Source organism: Tetrao urogallus, assembly GCF_951394365.1.
Source record: "Tetrao urogallus genome assembly, chromosome: 8".
NCBI classification, from domain to species: Eukaryota; Metazoa; Chordata; class Aves; order Galliformes; family Phasianidae; genus Tetrao; species Tetrao urogallus.
Window position 1 is genome coordinate 27,328,492 of NC_136821.1, and position 21,855 is coordinate 27,350,346.

At 38.3% G+C, this 21,855-nt stretch overlaps 1 protein-coding gene across 1 annotated transcript in view; it reads left to right on the forward strand.

Annotated features, from left to right (window-relative positions):
- The window catches only part of HECW2 (HECT, C2 and WW domain containing E3 ubiquitin protein ligase 2), a gene marked incomplete at both ends in the record, with an annotated part of 101,134 nt that overhangs the window by 32,905 nt on the left and 46,374 nt on the right, over positions 1-21,855 (forward strand). Inside the window, 6 exons of the mRNA XM_079539131.1 lie at positions 8,365-8,459; positions 11,491-11,566; positions 13,298-13,467; positions 16,012-16,154; positions 19,633-19,733; positions 20,476-21,813. Of these exons, the coding sequence (XP_079395257.1) occupies positions 8,365-8,459; positions 11,491-11,566; positions 13,298-13,467; positions 16,012-16,154; positions 19,633-19,733; positions 20,476-21,813 (1,923 nt within the window). The remainder of the gene's footprint in view (positions 1-8,364; positions 8,460-11,490; positions 11,567-13,297; positions 13,468-16,011; positions 16,155-19,632; positions 19,734-20,475; positions 21,814-21,855) is intronic.

Sequence of the window (21,855 nt, forward strand, 5' to 3'; positions counted from 1 at the left end):
TATCTGTTACACATTCTCACTACACTGGCATGTACATACCTCTAAAGGCTGAAATGTAGCCCTGCAAGCTCTGGATCCTCAGATTTCTTTCTCTCAGAGTCACACTCCTTATAATCATACAGTACTCTCCAATCTGTATATGCGGCTGGTAGTAGAAGAAAACAATTCAATATACGGAATGAACAATTTCTCTCATCCCAATGAAATTTAAAAAAAAAAAAGCCTGTAGGCCTAATTGCCTATCTTACCCATAATGTAAGATGTCTGCAGGGCAAAGTGCAGAGGATGGCAGCCTCGCTAACAGGCCATATCCAACTAAACTGTACATAGCAGGAGTATTTCCATTTTAATTGCATTAATGTTAATCCGTGTGAGTCAGATGGATTGGGCCTTAGACTCTCTGGAATGCTCAGACTTGTACCTTATAGGAAAAGCATCTTTCACCTTAATTTAGGAAGCTCTTTTTCTATGGGGATCATTTTAAACTTCTTAACAGTTTCACTGAAGTCTGTGGAATTTTTGCTTATGTTTACAGTTAAGTCTTGTTCAAGCTTTTGTCCTGAATTTTATGTTGTTATGTATCTGCGGTCCTCTAACTGAGTTTTTCAGTCATTTGGTTTATTCCTTATAAATCTCCCCATGGATTTGGTATCTCCTACTTCCCAAGCAGATGACTTGTAAACACACAGCTTGCTATCTCCTCTATTCAAATCAGAAGCCCACAGAAAGAAGGGCGGGGAGGATCTCATCATCTTCATACTAAAAACAGGCATTAATTTCCCCCGAAGCACCCTAAATTAGCCAAACAAGGATGATCAAAGAAAGCTCTTACATGCTTTAGACAAAAAGTGACACAAAAAAATCCACAGACTCTATGCAGAGGAGAGAATCAAAGGAATCAACATTGAAATAATTAGATGAAGCTAATATATTCCCGAAATGCAAGCAGCCTCTGAGGGGAATGATTGAGGAGTGGGGAAGGAAAAGAGTATGCAAAAAGGAAGGAAAATAAGTTCCAAGTCCAGCTCAACGTCAAAAGCAGCTGGGTCCTTAAGCTGTCACCTCTAGAGAAAGTGACTGGCTCTGGACTGCAGAGCAGGCTCTCTTTCTTTTGCCTAGGAATGGAGCAAAAGTGCACTGTGAGCATGAAAAGGATCTCTTGCTTTAGAGACTCGACAAGGTGAATCTGAGTATCAGTGTGCCTGAGATGCTGTTTCCTTACATAATAGATGTGACTTAAAAACTTTTTGCTTTGAGGTTTGCTTAAATGTGGTGGAGGGAAAACAGTGACTCACCAGATTGCTGCCTCAAGTTGTTTGCTGTATCAACTACAGGAGGATCACTAGAAGTGACCACAGCTCTGCAAACAGTTTTCTTCCTTCTCTGGTGAAATGAAAGGGCAAGTTCAAGGTGTGTTACTATGAATTGGTAGCAATAGTGGGAATGTGCAACACGGCTTGTCTTCATATGCATTTGGTGTGGTCATCTGATATTTAGCATGACATTAGACTCAAGGCTGTTATTGTCTAGTGCAGGAGAGGCTGCAATTGCTCCTCGAGTGCTGATAACATGATGGAGTTTCTCTGGGTGCTCTCTTTTGGTGTGTTAGGACAGAGGTGATGGCATTCCTTATGGAGAACAGAGCTAGCAGAAAGAGTGAAGTGACTTGTGGGGAAACCTTGGTGATAGAAAAAACATTTGAAAGGAGGCTTGAGTTTTCTGCAGGATAGCTGATACAAGCTGCTGCAAGCTGCTGCTCATTTAGAAACTGCAGCTTCTAAGTCTGCAATATGGGCAACAAGGACTGGTTGTATTGAACGTGCTGCAGGAGGGGCATTCAGTATAGTACAGTCACTGCTGGGCAACAATTAAGTTCAGTGCTTATGAGTCTCCGCAGGTGCGAAGTTCCTGGGAGTTAAAATCTGCAGATGTCCTAGTAGGTAAAATAGGCCAGGGCCTATTTTTGGTTGCTGGGAGCAAGGAGCACAGTATGACTTTTGTCCATACAGCCCCAGCAGCCGGGACAGAAGCGTCAAAGGTGCTCGATGACTGTTGTGCGCTATGGTTGGTTTTCTGCTGGTATTTTAATTCATACCATAATCCTGCTCACTTTATAGTATGGGCATGGGCTAAGAGCTTCCTTTAAGTCTGGGTTTCCTGGATTGAGCCGTGCAGTAATACTGACTTATATTTGTCAGTTATAGCTGAGGTCTCGTGTATTAATTACAGTATCCACAAGAAACACCTTCACCTACTTTACTTGCAGTGTAATGTGTTTGTTGTTATTTATAGCATTTGATGTCATAGTCATTACTGTGAATATAAATAAGCATATCGATTTGCATATATTTTCTTCACATCTTGAACAATAACTCATAGTGGCAGCTGTTGGGATTTATCCACACACTGCCGGTCTCATCACATCAATCATGTTCCAGATCACTCTTGGGATGTTTGAGGTTAAATCCCTTCTGGTGCCACACTGCAATGCTCAGATGCGGTAACTGCACAGACTGTTTCTATTTTGTCCTTAAAATCTCAGTTTTGTGGCATGACTCTGAGATATATTCAGAAAGTGTGGTGGTAATACGTGTGTTTGCATTACACTGGCATCAGGTTACAACTGAAGCTTTATATAGAGTTCTCTGTATTTAGTCCTTATTTCAGTGAAACTATAAGTTTTATAAAATGGGGAATGGAGACTGAAGCTTGATGAAATTTGCAGTTAGCAGAGTGAACTCCCAGCCCTCTTTTTTTTTATTTGAAAATGCGAAGGGAGAAACAAACCAAATGGGCTTTGTAATTGAACTTGATGTACTTTCAGTTTTTAAAGGTGCTTTAGTGAAGAGTCTGTCTGGCAGAGATAGGAGCATAGTTCCATATTCTGACCAAAACTTTGGTCAGTGGTCAGTGTTAATGAGTATTCTAGTAAAATAAAATCATTACTTTTACCCAGCATACATATTTTGAGCATTCAATTTAAATTGTAAAGGTCATATTTTTCTGATGTGGAAGCCTGGATCTGGTGGCACTGTGTAACCAGCACCCTCTCAGTAGTCTGACTGGGCTGTTTCTCATGGTTATTGTTGCTGCCCTATTTATAAGCCTTTTCACCAAGTTAGAAATACTTTTTATTATACTTCTGCAATTTATATCTGTTGTTTCCTAGCAGTTATTTTTGACTGTAACAATTGAAATAGGATCCTCTCTTGTGGTTTTTTGCAATTTATGACAAGCCTTGTTAGCTTGCTTAAGTGCATAATACCCGAAGTGTTTTATTATAAAGGTTAGATTATAATTAAACACTTGGCCAAAGTGGAATGTAATATTCAGTGCTCATGGCTGTAAATAAGTGTCTCAGAGTTGCAGGAAAGTGAGTGCAGGCCAGGTCCATAGGCTGTTGCTTCAACAGATCTTGCTTTGCAGCTGCCTTTGAAGCAGTTTAAGTGGATAGAGACCAGAGGACAGAAATCTGATACTGATACTCATACTAGTTTAGCTAAAAAGCTCTGTGTAGTTCTGTTTTGGTCAGTTTTGAGGCTTTTTTTCGTTCCTTCTGTAAAATAATCTGCTGTACCAGGAAGTCTATTTCTGCACGTGTTCTGCTGCTCTCCTGTTTGCTGTCAGGAGTAGTCAAAAAGGTTCTTGCTTAAAATGATGCAAAGGAAAGAATATGTAGTATTTGATCAAGAAGGTTGTGTTCACTGCAGTCACGCTAAGGAAAACAAATTCAACTGACAGGATGTACGAAACACTTCTAAATTTCTACACTTCTAACACTTTTAAATTCCTACAGTTGGCCATTGGGTGGATATGTTCAGCTGGGAAAAAATAGGGTTTAACTCAATGCTTTTTCCCTGACTTAGCTCTCCCTTTATGCATTTGTAAAGGCTGAATATGATTGGCTCAATTTGTTCCGGAGCCAGAATTTTCTTAAATGTTTTGGAAAACATGTTTCCAAGCTTTTTGGGGAAATTCTCCCAATTCTTATTGAGTGTTTGAGGATATGTATTTGGATCTACAGAGAGCCATGGGTTCAGGCGTGTGATTCTTGCATTGAGCTGCCTTGTCCGGGAGCTGGGCTGCATTGAGCTGCCTCGTCTGGGAGCTGGGCAGCTTCTGTGCAGTTGGCAGGGAGCATCAGACTGCTGCAACCCTGTGAGGATTTCCCTTAGCTTTCAGAGGTGTGTCTGCCATCCCCTCTCAGTGGAGCGTGTGATGACCTCAGCTCTGGTACAGAAGTTTCAGTTGGGTAGGGGATACCCTACCTAAGGACCCAGGGTATTAATTTGGTTGATGGCATGGGGCACAAGGTATGTTTCCAGCCATCTGGCGGTTGCTTCCACCATTGTAAGCACATGACGTTCGCCATGGTGAGCTTGTGGGAGTGTGATATTATCCCACCTCCCTGTAATTGTATTTGTGCTACCATCCTCTGTACCAAAGAGGTTTTATCTGCTTGGCTTGCTTAATTACAGCATGTTTCACATTCATGGATAACTGATGTGGTAGTATCTATAGTCAAGACCACCTATTGATCCTGAACAAACTGTTCTCTGAGTATTTTTATTTTCCTGAAAGATTGGTCTCCTGGAAATAATGTGTTCTTCTAGAATTACACTTGTGTTTATGTACTCCAAATTCCTGTATTCCATGTATCGTTTTATCCTAAAGCATTTTTTTGTTAGTCAAAGATAAAGGTCAAAAACACGTAGATAAAGCGAGGGGCTTTGGAGGATTACTGATGTTTTAAAGGCAAACTATTACTTGTTATAAACTGATCTCTGTATTATTGAAGAGACAAGAGTGCACGGTCCGTAGAGGGAAGCACAGAATTATAATTTCATGCAGGAGTTCTTTTGAAATTCAAATATCACTGTTTGAGTCCCAGAAACCTCTGTTTATTCCGGAATTTTTATATAATGGTTCTGAGCGATAAAACTAAGGTTACTGAATGATAACAACTATTGGCTTTAAAAGAAGAGGATTACGGTCTTATGGAGTGTTCAGATTAATTAACACGTACCACTACTTACTTGACTACTTGCCATTCTTTCAAACACTCACAGATACCCCAATTTCACTCTGTCCTATTTTTAAATGAAGAGGAAATGTCTGGTGGCTGTAGGAATTCCTTGCGGTCTGTGTGATGTCTGGAGAAACGTCAGAGACAATGGGACGTGTGTGGCAGCAAGAACACACTGCTAGGTACAGTCACTTTTTCCCATGGATGAAAGTACTATTTGTTCTGTGAGGCTGCAGATTCCTTGAATCAAGCACACAGCTGACAGTATATGGTCAGGTACCGGCATCTTCTCTTTGGCTTTACTTCTGCTACCTTTTTCAGTACAGAACTCAATTAAGACAAACTGATAGGCATGTCTGGGAAAGAAAAGAAATAAAAGAGCAAATTTTCAACTTAAAGGAAACATTTTCAAACCAATTGGCAGAATGAAAGAAAATAGAAAAACTTTGTAGGTGATGTAAGCTATTGTGCCTTTTATACAGATATATTTATATGGAACACATATAAGTATACACATATATTTATATGGAACAGTTGAGAGGAAGCCTCAATATTAGTATGTATTGAACTCAGCTTTCTCGATATTGAAGTCATGCTTATAGAAATTTACTGTTTTGGAAGAGCTCTTTATATTCATAGAGCCTTATTTGTACACAATAGGTTGATGTATATTCTGTCAGGGGCAGGCACAGACATCTATTTTTAATGTATCTGGAGCACAGGAATCCATTTGACATGAAGAACAAATATTCCAGTCACAGTTTTTTCTTCTAACACAATAGAGAAAATGTCAAAGAGCAAGATCCTCAGCTGTTCCGAATTGGCACAATCCCTCTGAGATTTCTTTCTGTGTTATGTATTAATAGTAGTTTTAAAAATTATTAGTTATGAAGAAAAATCTACTTAGCTGTCTCTGGTCCTGTGAGGGAATTGTGTTCAAGAATTGTGTGCAAGAAAAGATTTTGCAAACTTTTATTCACTTTAGCAATGTCTGTATGCATGTTCCAGGTGGCTGATTTTTCAATTTCATGCTGAATTTCAAGCACAGCTTCTCCTGTGTTAATCCTATCGACACAGTTCTGACAGCACTTCCGCAGTTCCTATGTGTAGAGCTGTATAAAGCCCAAACCATAGCACTGCTGCTTCTCCTGGGGAGCGAGAGAAGTCTCCAGATGTACGTTTAAGTGCTCTGCTTTTTCTAATCATTACAAGCAATTAGGCCTACAGGCTTTTTTAATTTCATTGGTATGGGAGAAATTGTTCATTCCGTATATTGAATTGTTTTCTTCTACTACCAGCCGCCATATACATATTGGAGAGTACTGTATGATTATACAGAGTGTGACTCTGAGAGAAAGAAATCTGAGGATCCAGAGCTTGCAGGGCTACATTTCAGCCTTTAGAGGTATGTACATGCCAGTGTAGTGAGAATGTGTAACAGATATCTGTCCATATTATGGCTATCTGCAGATAGAAGCAGCAGCTGATAACCTTTCTGCTGCTAGCTTATTTTCCAGAGTGATGAACAGAGAGGAGGTAGTTGCATAGTCATTGGCAGCAGACTGAGGAAACTGCATCTCCAGAAACCCTCTGCAGATAGAGTTTGGGTAGCAATAAAGCTGAGCTTTGGAGTTGGAAAGCACCTGTGCAAGTTAGCAGCGCTTGTGCTGCTGTCCTGCTCGTGTTTTTAATTTTACTGTGATGTTTGTAGTAAGTAGAGCAGGCTAGACGATGGTGTTTTGACAGTGTGGGTGAACTCAGCTGTGAGGAGGGAGGGATCAGCAGCCCTCCACCACCTCAGTCCCCACTGGGCTGGGAGACACGTGCTTGCCATTGAAGGCCAGCTTGGAGGTGCGTCCACTGTACTAGGAGGAAAAGTGTAAATGAATGCCAAGCTATAATCACAGCAAATTAGAAATTAAAAATCCTTTTTGGTTGAAAAGATTTGCAGAATGTATTTTAGTCCTTTTGAGTAGGGATAAATGGACCTTTTATCTTGCAGTGACAAAGAACCTCATCCCTCAAGGAATCATGCTGTATGTCTCAAAACTTTTTTTCAGTACACACAGTTTTGTATTTTAAGGCTACTGTCATACTGTTAAACTAAGTCAGAGAAATTCAAGTGCCAAGGCTTTCATGCACGCCCTCTGGTCTGTCCAACCTGGTTGCTATAATTTGTACTTGCTGCCTGTGGCCATTTTCTGTCTGGCTGTGATCATTTCTGTACCCAGAGGTAAATGTTCATTAACCTACAGAAGAGTTGTCCCAGCAGAGAAGGAAAATGGGGAGATTGTCCCAGACAGGGAAGGTCTTACAGGATCAAGGGCAGCTGTTCTGCTGCGTTGAAAGAATGCAGATGAACAGCAGTGGAGAGGTCACGCTTCAGTGAAACGTAATACTTTTTTGTTTGCTGCAAAAGCAATTTAGCAGAACTTCATTCAGTGGGACCAGAAACATGGTGAAACTCTCACCTTTTCTGTGTTTCAGTATGAAGTGCTTCCAGCTTCCTTTAGATATGTATATCTTGAGACTTCTTCAAAAGTCTGACAAGAGTTGTGCTAGCTGCACTGTCTTGGTAAGCCTTTTCCATAACTGAGTATATTGAAATAGCCAGAACTGTAACCTGCAGAATACACAAAGAGGAATTGACCAGACGCTCTAATTTCCTGCTGAAGTATTTCTGAAAGCAGATCATTGAATGATGGATTCAGCTCATACAGAATGAGCTTTTAAGAGCAAACTGAGCAGTATGTTAATAGCTCTCCAAAATATAGTTGAAATTCAACTCCTGCCGGAATGTCAGAATATTTGTAGGGCTATCTCAGCATCAACTTGCCAAGTAAACTGTGACTAAAAGCTCTAAGGTATTTTTTGGACATACAAGCAGAGGAGCATCTGGCAAGACCATGAGAATAATTCCCCTTGTTCAACTTTGGTGAGCCGTATGCCAAGTACTGTGAGTTGTGGAGTCCATAAGGCAACATTCATTTTGAAAAATGAAGGAAGAGCAACAGAGAGCGCAATAATGATCACAGGAGATGATCTAATCATTTATTTTCTCCTCTGTATCCTAAGAATCAACACAGAGGAAAAGCAGTTACCTTACAGCAAATAGAGTTGTATTACAGTCCATGGAATTATATCCTGAATCTGTATCCTGATTCTCTGCAGGTTAAAAGAAGACGTAGTTCATTTACAGTTATTGTGTGCTTCTACAGCAGATGCGACTCAGGCTGTGAACAGAAGTGAGCTATGACTCCGCGTGTGTGTTCCTTTCATTTTCTTTTGCCTAGTGTCAGTCACAAAGGATTTGATGTTATTTTTGTTTTCTTTTCCAGCTGAAATAAAGATCTGTTTTAAGTACTACCATGGTGTTAGTGGAGCCCTCCGAGCTACTACTCCATGTATCACTGTGAAAAACCCTGCTGTGATGGTAAGCTTAGCCTACTTATTCATTGTATTTGTGCAAGATACTAACTGCCAGACAAATGTATCAGTGGAAGTTCTCCTGTTTCACCATTAAGAGTGATTTTTGCTGTGGGGGTGGGGAAAAATATTGTGAGGCAGTAATCACCAAAATTAGGAAATACTTTTTTTGGTTTTGTATTTTTCTTTATAAATTTTTTTCATTATAAAATAACATTTTATTATATATAATATAAATATAAAATAATATAAAATAACATTTTATTATATATAATATAACATTTAATAGAAACCACTGAAATTAACTGAAATTCTTAGTAGAAAGAATTTGGTTTTCCTTGCTTTCAGTTTTAGCTGCCAGTTTGATTTAACACCGTTGCACTGGTTATCTAATTCAAACTGAATTCTTATCAGAAGCCTCTACTTCTTATTTGCTAATATTAAAAATCGAATTGTTACTGAGATAGCAATTATGAGTATTAAAAAAGAGGAAGACTGTACAAAACTCTGCTTTTGCAGAAGTGGTTGAATTTTTGGAGTGCTTGTATACCACCAAAATTTAGATGATTCTCTGACTTTCAAGATTTATTGTTGCCTTCTTACAATTTCATTATGAGACTTGTTTTGAAACACTAGAGGTTTTAAAGTAGTTTTTTTAGTGATGTGAATACCTGTTGAAAGAAGAGCATTCCAAACTTGTATCCAGGTGCATTTGATTGAAGTAATCATCTAATACATTTAAATATGAAGTTGACAGAAATTTTCACAGTGCATTTGATTCATTGATTTTAGCTACCAAAAATTTAATATCATATCTGCCAGGATGTTGTCTTGACAATTACTGCACTGAAGATACTATACAGCACAATTTAATCCACTTGATTGCTTCTAATATGATATTGCACTTTTTCAGCATTGCATATTATATACAGGTGAATCTCATAGTGACATAATATCGTATGTACTCTCATGAACTTTGTCTCATTGTACTGAATGTTTTTTATTTCTCTTAGAATTACTGACCTAACTGAGAGCATCACTTAATTGTTTTTCCTGTGAGCAGTATAGGCTCACAAGACATATGAACTCTTGATACTTAATAGAAGAAAGTGTGCATCTGAAAGTAGTGTAGCTTGTATCATTTCTGGATCTTGTTGTACAAACCCCCAGTGTTTTTTCAAGGATCATTACACAGCAGGACATGAGAATGTCTGTCTTTGAGTATGTGATTATTTACTTGGAATTTACCAAAGATCTGTCTTTCTGAGTCAGTAGTCAGTCCTGTGAGGTTAACTTGCTGTCACTATTGGTTCTCCAAGTCGGGTCGAGGCATGCCCAATCCTTCTGGGTTTTTTTAAGTTGTGGTTAAGTTACCTGCTAACTCAGATCTTGCTAAATTTTCACATTGCATGGTATGGTGGGAATTATGTTTCTGGTTTAATTCATACTAACGGCATATTAAGCCAGGAACGTTAGTCAGTCTTATTTTGGGATAAGCAGTTAATGTTGTGCTATGTTCGTTTGAGCTAGTGAAAAATCAGGTCTCCTCCAGATGTTCAGTCTGGTCAGACTGAGCTTAACCTGTTGCATTTTTGATGCCCTCATAATTTTACTACCAGCTGTTGCTGCTGAAGTATCCTTATAAAGCCATTGGTACTGCATGCTCAGTGATGAGATGACAGCATTCTGGTGAGAAATGCTTGTCCCTGAAAATGATGATGAATCACGACTGCAGTGATGTGATAGGGAAATGAGACGGACTGGAGCCATGCAACTTCCTGCCATGGTCTGCTCCCTCATGAGACTTCTGAAGCCCATGAAGACATCAAACATGGATGTCATTGCGGTTCCTTTATCACTTTATTAACTTGACTGCTCTTATATGCTAAGGATTAGAATTTTGCAGTGGAAGAAATTCCTCAGTCTCAATTGCACCACACCACTTACACTGATTTGCTTTTGTTCGCTGATCATTGTGAGAAGTATTTGAAAGATAATGATAATGCTAAAAGCAATATTGAAAGGATGTTTTTAGTGCTTTCTTCATGGATTGCACGTCTTGGTCCAGCAACCACTGCTCGAGAAATGCTTATCAGTCCTGTAGCTTCTAGTTTGGCTTTCAGACAATTCCTCAAGTGCTAAAAACTGCTTTATGTAGTTCAACATGTATGCACAGGTATACAACTTTGTATTCAGCTTACTTTGTTAGGTAGATCAGATGACTTCCTATTTTATCACACATATACATTCCTAATGTAGTTCGGATGAAGCTTTTTCAGCAGACTGTGTAATCTCTTCTGTCTGGGACTGGGTGCACTGCCTATGGAAAGAGCCATTTGACTTTAAATATAGCTCTGTTGATGTTTTTATGTTAGATTATTCAGTTGGATGCACATCTCTGCCTTGAGACAAATTCTTCTGTCAATTGAAAGGACTGTTCGGTGGGTATAGCTATTTAGACATTAATACATGTGTTTTGAAGTAGTGCTTTACCTGGTCAGAGATTTCTGTAGAAACCAAACCTGAAAATCTGTGCAGTATGCGAGTAGCATTTAGATTACATTCATAGTTGTATATTTGATGCAATTCTCTGTTTAGAAAAACTTTCCATTCATAAGTCTGAAGACTTTCTTTAGACTTTTTTCTCTTTTGCCATTTTTATTGCGAAGTAAATTGCCTTCCTGTGAAAAGTGGCAAAAATTTTGCCTGCTGTCACTGACTAGCTCGTGCTTTCACACATATTACCAGTCCATACTGTTGATTTTATTTCACGGAAGTGAAACCAATCAGAAAATAGGGTTTCCCCTTCTGTGATAGATTGTTTGGAAGATATCAAGGGTGAGTTTAATAGCAACACTTAGCATAACTAATACGTGCTTTCCTAGAAATGGATGCTGCAGCTTTGTCTGTGCATGGTAATAGGCAGTACTGGGTACAATTCTTCTTCTGTGTACTTCTTACTAATTACGTAATGATGTTTGAACATGTGTAAAACAGATGAAAATGTATGTGGTTTCTTATTTCTTTTTCCCCTTCAGATGGGAGTAGAAGGCACAGAGGAAGGTGCTTCTGGAGCCCAGCATTCTCGGAAGTTAGTCAGCTTTACACTATCAGGTATAAAAACAAAACAAGAACAGAAACCCCACAGAAATCAATGTTTTACAAGGCATTAAAAAAAAAAAAAAAAAGAAAAAAAAGAAGTAATTGCTGTTTTAAAGAAATGTCAAAAATAGAGTGCTTTTCTTCCTTAGCTTCTGTAGGAGCACACTCTAGTGGCTTGAAAGATGTCATATCTTTACAACTTCTGTTTGAAAACAAGTCAAAGTCATGAACTTCCAGGTTTAAAAGCAACTGAGTTGATAGATCTTGACATGAGAAATTTTCACAATTCCTAGTTGGTGCAGCAAAGAAAAAAAGGTTAAATATATAGCCTCTAAATACAGTGCAAGCTGGTTCTGTCACTTTTATGAAAGGAGTAATAAAAAAAAGGAAGGAAGAGAAAGGAAAGGAGAAAGAAAAAATCTTTTCTTAAACAACAGAGCTAAGCTGTCATACAGAAAAATAGCTGAAGGATACTGTCTACCAGCTACACTTGTTTTGATTCGCACTTTATTCCACAGGAAATTGCTTCTAAATAAATAGCTGACAGTGGAAACATTTAGGGGCTGTAAGAGTAGAGCTGAAGAATATGTTCTTTGCTATGGTCTTGCAGCAGTTATCAGGATAGAACTAATATGTTCTATCAGAATAATAGTTTTGTTAAATCTGAAAAACCTGTGCTTAACAGAATGTTATGACTCAACTTGAGGAGTCCCCTAAATTCTATCCAAAAGTGTATTGACTTACAGGTCTGTAAGGTGCTCTCCAGAAGGTTTTTTGTTTCTCATCCAGAATGTGGCAAATCTGCATTTTGTTGTTGTTATCTTAATGTCTTTAAAAAAAATACAAACAAACAACAACAACAAAATTTTATCTTTAATGGATTTTTATTCTGCAAATCAGAGAACATTCTGTTTTTTGCAAGTTGTGATGAAAGATAATTGTCTAACATCTTTCAAGTAAGTATTTTTGAAGCTAAGATGGACATTCTGGTCCCGCCTGCTTGTGTGACTGTGGTAAGAGACAAGCACAGTAGCTCTAAATATAGCATTATGTTAAACTTTATATTATGGCAAGTCAAATCTGAACCATGATTCAGTGTTATTATTTCCTAGGTTTCATGCTATGCTGCTTAAATGTACAGGTCTGGATTTTATATTTTTGGTTTTTTTTTTGTGTGTGTGATTGGTTTGTGAAATACTTCTTGTGAAAAGAAAACAAATAAAATGCCATGTTTTGAGAATTTGTCTGTATTACTTTAGACTTAATTTGCAGGGGCTGTGATATTGAGGTTTCTCTAGGAACAAAGAAGCATTTTCAGAAAACCTTGCCTCCTTCTATGTTGGATAGCTTATTCCCAAGTTGAGAGGACATGTGCATCATAATCCAGAACAGCCTTGATAATGAATGGTTTGTTTTAGGGCAGAAATACCTTACATACTGAGAAAAACATTTGTACCTCAGTTAAAAGTTCACACTGTAATTTTGCTTTCGGAATGACTGGAAGGCAAAATGTAAATGAGGATGTCCTTGCTTTTCCTCTGTATATCCTCTTGGGAAAACACTTGACTTCCTGCTTCAAGCATCTTCTGTATGCTGGATCCAGTTACTCTATGAGTAATTTTAAACTGCATTATTTAGTGGTTTATGTGAATTGATTTCCTAGGTAATATTTAAAACTGGCTTACTTCGTGAATTAGCTTTCATTTACTCCGTTCCTTTTTCTTTCCTTGTTTTGCTTTAAAGATATTAGAGCAGTTGGACTTAAAAAAGGCATGTTCTTCAACCCCGATCCTTATTTAAAGATGTCCATCCAGCCGGGCAAGAAAAGTACATTTCCTACATTTGCTCATCATGGTCAGGAAAGAAGATCGACTATCATCAGTAACACAACTAACCCTGTTTGGCACAGAGAGGTAATGTATGCCTTTTGAGAGCTCTCTGCAAGTTGATGCAGTGTATCATCTTGCATCATCTACCAGGCTTGTATTTTCTCTTTATGCATCAGTCTTTACTCTCTAAAGGCTGGGAAGTTATTTTGTAGCTAGCTATTTAAATGGATACAGAAATTGTAGTAATTTTAGGAACCCTGTTGTTGGATAGAAACAGCTATCATCTGTGTGATTATGCCCTGTGTTTAAGCAGTATGACTGTGAGGTTTTTCATTCGCTTCTCTGCTAAAAAGAGTTGGAATCACTCAGCAGCCCAATAGATCAGTTGAAGTTGCAAAAAATAAATTAATTAAAATGAATCATATGTTGTGAAATGACTCTTTAAGAAAAGGTACAATAAGTGGGCATTTATGCCTAGCGATGGCAATGACTGCTCATTTGGAAATGATATCCTCACTGTGCGTAGCAGGTGGCAAGCATTCAATTTTGCCAGGCAGAGTGGATGCTCTTTGGAGCTCTCTAAGTGCTGCTGTGGAAGGAAAAGCCTGGGGAGGCATCACAGTGCAGCTTAGAAAGGACTGGGGGCAGAGGGTGGTTGGGCAGAGCCCAGTTTTTCTGATTTATTGATTTTGGGTGAGCTGAACAGGTCTCAGAGAAGGAACTTTGAACTACCTGTAACTCTCTGAGCGTAGAAGAGCAAGGCCACATCTTTGAAATGCTTGTGTGGGAAAATGGCAATAGTTTGTAAATGTTTCAGGACTGGCTAGCAGCCTACTTGGTCTGTGCATGTTTTCCAATGATGCCTATACTATTATTTGAACGTTACTGTATTCTTTAGGAAGATTGGAAAATTGAGCTGGACTGTGAGGATGCTTCCAGAAATTATAATTTATTATTATTATTAAATGAAAGAAACAGTAAAAAAGAACGGAGCAGGGCCAACATTAGCACTACTCTGGGGTGTTCTGTTGAGGGGAAGACTCTGGATTTGTGGAAAACTTAAGATCTTAAAAACCAGGACTTTTGTCTCTAAATAGATTCCTCACCTTTCTATCCATTTGTTTCTTTACTCAGTAAATAGGAAGAAAAACTATTCTTGCTCTTTCCCCCTTTTTTTCCCCTTCAGTTCTTCTTGTTTTTTGAAGCTTATTAGAAAAGTAATAATGTTCACTGGTGCACGTATTACATCAGCTTGCTTTAACTGCTGTATCTTCCCTGTAGCAATCTGATGATACCAGCTTATGATCTCGTTACATATGCTGTCTTAGTGCTGCAGAATTGATCCAATTTTATATCTACTCCTTTCTGCAAAATCGCAGTTTTGTACCAAACCAAGACACAAATTTTAAGTTATATTTATCACAGCTCTACCCAGCATGATAATGCTTTTTTTATTCCTGACCTAATCTAATTATTGTTTTTCGACATTTTTTGCCACTGTCTACAACTGAGCTGAAGAGTTATTCCTTCTTTTGTTTCTTATTCAATACATTATCATCTAGCTAATTAGATGCTTATGACTTTGTATTCAGCTTTTGATTTTCTCAGAGGTCTTAAAGGTGGCAAACGGGAAGTGTAACAGATGACTTTAGCTTTTCATTAGATTTTACCCACGCTATTTTTGTTTGAATTTTTAAAAAATCTAGAGGTTAATCAGCCTGCTTTTTTGTTAGGATTTGTCATCGCATTACATTATGTGTGCATCCCTGCTGACATGCCTGCTCACATATGTGCCCAGTACCGCTGTTGAATCTTGACCATTTGCAGGATTGGCAGAACAGCACAGATGTCAAGTATGAATTATTCATGAACATAAGGAAATTTGAAGCTAGGCTGAAGAAAGTGACTGTGACAGTGTTCCCTCAAAGGGGATGGTGGAAGGGAAATCTTACCAGACATAACAATTTTTTAAATAAATTAATGCCATCTTGTATAAAGGCCCCAAGTTCAGGAAAAACTGTTGGAGCTTATTGGGAAAATTTTTGAACTTTGGAGTGAAAATCTACAGAAAATTATCCTTCTTTATTTTCAGTGCTCATGAAAATATGGCCTACAGATTGCTGTACTGATATCCTGTAGCACATTCTAAAAAGGACCACAAAACGGGATGTTGGAAGGAAAGTTTGCTAAACGTGTCTGGAATGAAACTCTCCTTTCTTCTGCACTGACCCTGCTAGTCTTCTATACTCTAATAGTGTACAGTGAATATTTCTTATCTTTGTTATTTCTACTATCCATCTTGACGCAGCCTCTAGGACGCGTTGTTTTCTCTGTTCTGAACAGGACCATCAAAGTGCTGTTGTCCAGTGCAACTTCTTAGTGAGAATATATTTTCTAGGAATGGTAAAAAGGTTTTTGCTTTCTAGCTAGTTACACATGCAAAAATACAGTGCTTAATAGTGGTGTTGACATTATTTTATAGTATGGAAGGCATTATTTTATAGTGTGGAAACCACTGTAGTCCTCAGTTAATGCTGTCAGAATTTACCGCAAGCTAGTAGTAATTGCATACACGCTTTCTGAATAAAGGTATATTGATATTGTGTCAAATATGTTCTTTCCTTCCAGAAATATTCTTTTGTTGCACTTCTAACAGATGTCCTGGAAATTGAAGTTAAAGACAAATTTGCCAAGAGTCGTCCAATCATCAAACGCTTTCTTGGGAAGTTAACTATACCAGTTCAGAGACTGTTGGAGAGGCATGCAATTGGGTAAATTAATACATTCTTAATGCTTGAGGGAGACTCAACATAAAGGTTGCTGGCACAGATCAGCCTTTCTGGCTTACTGGCACAGTCACAATTTGTATTGCAACAGTAGTAAGAAATTTAGTTGGAATTTTAATATCCTTAATACCTAATTGGAAGATGGTGGTGTTTCTCACCCCATTCTGAGTGCATGTGCATGTGTATGTGTTTGCATGTATTTTTCTCTGTAATTTGTTTCCAACTCTGGTATCTTTACACAAAAAATCATTGCTATCACAAAAATGTTAACTTATGGCTCGCCAACCTAGAAACAGAGCATTATCACAATGCTATATAATTGTGTGCAAATTTCTTAGAACAAGCAAGTTTTATTTTCTCACTTTTGTTACTCAATGAAGTTGTCAGTATAACATTGAGAGATTTAATATTTAATCAACTAGTTGGTCAGAACTGCGAAGCTGTGAATCTTTATTTTTCAGTGCTAGTAATACTAACAAATTAAAATTGCCTCACGCTATGAATAGAGCACTGATGAGACTCAAAATTGTCCATTTTTAAAAAATTGTTCATTTTTTGGATAGCTATCTATTATTGTTTAAAGAAGAAACTCAACTTGAAAATTTTAAAGGTATTTTATACTTTGAAATGATTACTGGAGTAGGTATAGTACAGTCAAGTGGATGATCAAAGTAGGCCATTGGAAAACCATATATACTTGAAAGAGCCTGGGACTTGGTGCTTAGGCACTGTGATATTTTGCAGAGATGAAGCAAACGGTTGGAGGTTTGCAAGAGATGCAGCAGTGTAAGCAAATGTGTAATTTCACATTTAAGAGAATGTAGTAAGGGCAGGGTTTGTTGTTTTGTCAGAGACTTTTCTCGGTTATATGTTCTGTTTGGCAGATTAGAAAAAATAATTTCTCAAAAGACGGAGAGAAAGACAGAATTGTTCCAGTGTATTTTGTATAGGAGCTAACTCAAAGCTAATGAGTTGCCATTAATCTTAAATGGCCACTGGATGAGGCCTTTGAGAAATGATGGTAAAAAATGTCTGTATTCTTCCTTGAGAGTTTAAGGGAATGGCAGCATCATCAAGCTTTTGCACAAAAAGCGGGATATAAACAACTGGCCTCCTTTTTCACAGATATTCTCATCAAAATAACAAGTTGCATAACTGGAGAAAAGCAAATTCAGTTTGAAAACAGTTTTCAGCTTTAAGTTTCCAAAGTGGTGGTTACACTGGTAAGTAAAGTAAGAATAAAATTGTAAGAGTAGCTTAAGATTCTGATGATGTCTTCTGATAATTTATTTTTAAAAAAGAAAAAGAAGCTCTGCTTAAGTGCATAAAATTTAACTTTACTAAGAAATGCTTCATCTCTGAGTTTCAACAACTTATAATATATTGGAGAAAACAGCTTTTTCTAATAAATTTGCACACTATGGACACTCAAAAATAGGAGAATGATGTTGATTTCAAGACCTAGTTCAAGGATTTCATTTCCATGCTGTATCCCAAAATGTTTTGGCATATATCTGGGATACCTAGTAGTGAGAAGTAAAGCCTTTTTGCTACATTCGTCCGTTCTTGTTTGTTTTTTTTCAAACCAAAATTGTGGAAGACATTTCCTGTTTTCTTCTCCATACTTCTGTTTAGAATAGGAAGGGCAGTATAATAAATATGTAGCAAGAATATAGGTAAGTATTCAGTTTCGTTTTGCCATCCTCGTGTTAAAACTAACGTTAAAACTAATGTTCTTAAAGGTATTTTTCCTATTTATCTGTAATTTATTTGCCTGCTTTTTTTTTTTTTTTTGCTTTTTTTGTTGTTGTTGTTGTTGTTTTTGTTGTTGTTGTTTTTAATACCAATCAGTTGTCAGGTACCTGATTTCCTAGATATGCTAAGGATAGACAGTCTTTCACTAGAAGTCTTGCAAAGGGAAGGAGTGGGCAGTACAGACAGGAAGTAGAACTGTACTACGTATACAATCAGTTGTTATCATTCTCTTGTTCTAGTTTTTGTCAAGTGAATGAAACATACTCACCCTCTTCCTCTTTATTTTTATGATGTCAGTAATGGTTGAAATCCTCTACTGGATTTAAGTGTGACCTTGAAATACATGTCAAAGGAATCATAATATACCATATGCTTAACTTGCCTTTGTACATATCAGTATGAATGAAAAGTTGAACTCCAGATCTTTTGAGAACTTATTTTTAGGCAGATTGCAGTAGACTTTGGCCTTTAACTATTGGTATAGCTTACAAGTTTTTTTTCATAGTGAGATGGCCAATGTCTCCTTAAATTCCATGGAAAATACCATACATGAGCTTAAGAATGATCGTGTATTGATTTAGCTTAGTCCACAGTAGATGTTATTTATGTCATGGCTTTCTCTAATCTTTACTGCCTATGGCATTGTAAACCTTACGTAAAAGAATCTTCTGAAGACGCTCCCAAGTCTAACTGAAGAATTGCAGTTGGAGTGCTGAGCAATGAATCTGTGACATGGATTCAAGAAACATATCTGTGATGATTTGAAGTCGTGTTCTGTAGAGCAGTGTGGAGAGGCTGCTTTGCCTTAAGTTATCTGCTCAGGACTTAAAGTAATGTTTGTAGCTAACCAGCTGCAGTTTATTTTAGGAGCTGCCTTTTAGTCTATCGCTTGTTGTAGTAAGAATGCTCTCAGTAAAGAAGAGGTGTTCGTACCAGTACAAATGCAATTGCAGAAATAGCACTGATTTTCCATGGTGGTTTTCAGCAGCCCCCTCCTCTCTCTTCAACTGTGTGGAAGGTGATTGGGACTGTACATTCTGGCTGTGCATAGTAAGAATCTAGGATCATATGCTAAGTCTAAAGCTGATACAGGTATCTAATCAAGTCTCAGTCCTACTGAAGTCAAAAACACTTGTATTTTATGTGAAATATGAGCATTAAAAGCTTTTCTAAATGACAGTGTGCTTAGGCAAATACAGAAGTGCTTTATTGAATAAGAACTAAAATTTGAAGAGGTTGTTTGGCTTTTTTGTTTGTTTGTTTTACAGTAGAATCCACAAGGGGGCAGAAGGCTTTCAAAAAGTAAAAGGTTTTTGTTAATAATAAAAGAAATTTTTTGTTGGAGGGAGGAGAAGGTAAAGAAAAAAGATCCTTTTCAAAGTAGTCTGTTTTGAAATTAAAAACAGATTTTGAAATGTGTGAGAATTCCACAGTACATGCTTGAAAAATATTGTCCTTTGTTGGGCTCTTTTATGTGTTAGCAAAAAATAAGTTACACCATTGTTGATGTTTGTGCTTTTCCACACAAGCCAGTGAATGCGGTTTATTTTTAAGGTGTTAATTAAGTTACCTTCTATCACACTGACTCGACCTGATAGGCACTTCTCATACAAAATGTTAGAAAAATAAAACCAGTTAAAATTTGAAAAAATCAAGCAAGAGACCAAAAAAAGCAACCCCAAAGCCAACAGTACCTTTATTTTTGCAGAGACCAGATTCTCAGCTATAATCTTGGTAGAAGGCTGCCAGCAGATCACGTAAGTGGATATCTCCAGTTCAAAGTGGAAATCACATCTTCTGTTCATGAAGGTGAGAATTTGGCAGTGACCTGGGTCTCCAAATAGTTATATGAAGAGTAGTTACATATATTTGTATTTCTAAGGTTACCTATTAAAATTAAGTGTTTCATTTAGTTATGTGGCCTCTATTCTTGCTTTTTGCTTGTGGGATTCGTATTTTAGATATGTTGGACATGACTTGGGAGATTAGATTTCCAAAACACCAACATTCATTCATTTACCCTGGGTAGATTCCCATTCTTTGCAGTAGAAAAGTCCGATTTCCTCAAAATAACTGTTGTGTATAGAATTTGATATCTGTGCACAGTCTGTGATTTTGAATGTGGTCTTAGATGTCGGTTTGCGTAGTGCTAAGGACAACTAGTTTTATGTAAATCCCACTGCTGAGTATAAGAGAGATGCTGTAGAAAAAATAGTTCCTTTTTTTGTGAGGCTGGTTTTACAGACAGTTTGGCAAGATGCTTTGCAATGCTGTGCCTTTTGAAAGCAAAATGGGAGTAATATTTTATGCCTGTGAAATTTTGCTAAAGACTAGGATAGATTTGTACAGAGAAAGTTCTGTGATTGCTGTTACGATAGTGTAGATATCTGCATTATTTTAACTGTATTTTCTTCACTTAGTTGTCTGATTAAAATAAGTCTACATCTTGAAAGGTGTGTATTTTTATATCCCTTTTGTGATGCTGCAAAAGTAGAATGAGCTGATGGTGGCTGCATTACATATTTCATATTCAATCTTTGTGTCCCTGCAGATGCTTCGCCAGAAACGGTTGGCACTTTGCTAGGAGTGAACTCTGTAAATGGAGACTTGGGCAGCCCTTCTGATGATGAGGACATGCCAGCAGGACATCACGATACTTCCACGGTGTGTTCCAATGGTCCAGTCCTTGAGGACTCTTCTGGAGAAACAATCCAGAGGCATCCTTTAAGGACTAGTACAACGCTAGAAACAGATCAGGATGAATTAACCTCTGGTGCTTCAAGATCGTCACCTACAAGAGGTCGCCAGGACTCACTGAATGACTACCTGGATGCAATAGAACACAATAATCATCCCAGACCTGGGACGTCTGCCTGTGGCGAGCGTCCTCGTGGAGCCTCTCCAAAACTGAGGAGTAGCTTCCCTACTGACACAAGACTTAATGCAATGCTTCACATTGACTCAGATGAGGAGGAGCACGAGCTACATCAGGACCTGGGTTTCCCATCTTCCTTGGAAGATGATGGTGGCTTAGTAATGCTTAATGGTGCTACTAGAAATGTTGAAAGAAATGGTTTAAGTTACTCATCAGATCAGGTAACACAAGGGCCTGCAGAGAATGAAAATGTTTCAGCCTCTGAAGCTCCTTTGCCCTCAACTGATGACCAGCCAGAGAGCCTCCCTGAGCTTCCACCATCACAGTTAGTTGAAGGTGTAAGCCTGCAAGGTTCTCAGAGTGAAACACCGGCAGAGCAGGCTGGCAATGACTCTTACGCTGTGCAGGAGGCAGAGCAACCTCCCAGTAGTACAGACACAGGAGCTGCTGATACAGCTGCTGGGAGCAGAAGGGGTGTTAGTGAAACAGAATCTATTGATCAAGGATCCGAACCTTCCCAGCTGTCATCAGAAACTGAGCAGAGCGATCCTGCTCGCACAGAAAGTGTCAGTGAGGCTAGCACCCGGCAGGAAGGGGAGAGTGATGTGGAAGGGGCAGACAGCTCCTGTAATGAAAGTGTAACTGTGCGGCGTTCTTCAGTTGAAATGCGCTCTTCTTTTGAAAGTGCCAGGTTTCCTGAGACTCCAGCGTTTTCTTCTCAGGAAGAAGAAGAGGGGGCTTGTGCCACTGATATGCCCAGGACTGAGCCAGTTGCTGAAACACAGGACTCTCCAAGTACTTCTGGTTCTTTGCCTGCAGTACAGTTACCTCAGGAGGAAGTACAGGAGGCTGAGGGAGGTGAATTACAAGACCAAGAGGATGCAGAAGAAGTCTGGCAAAGAAGAAGAAGCCTGCAGGCAGCAGCTGCTAATAGCCAGTCTCAGGATGAAGAAACAGAAGGAGCCGAAGCACCTTGTGAGGGTGCCACAGCAGAGGTTGAAGGAGCTACTGGAGGTAACAACTGTAGGAGCACTTTATGACGTGACCTTTCTGCAG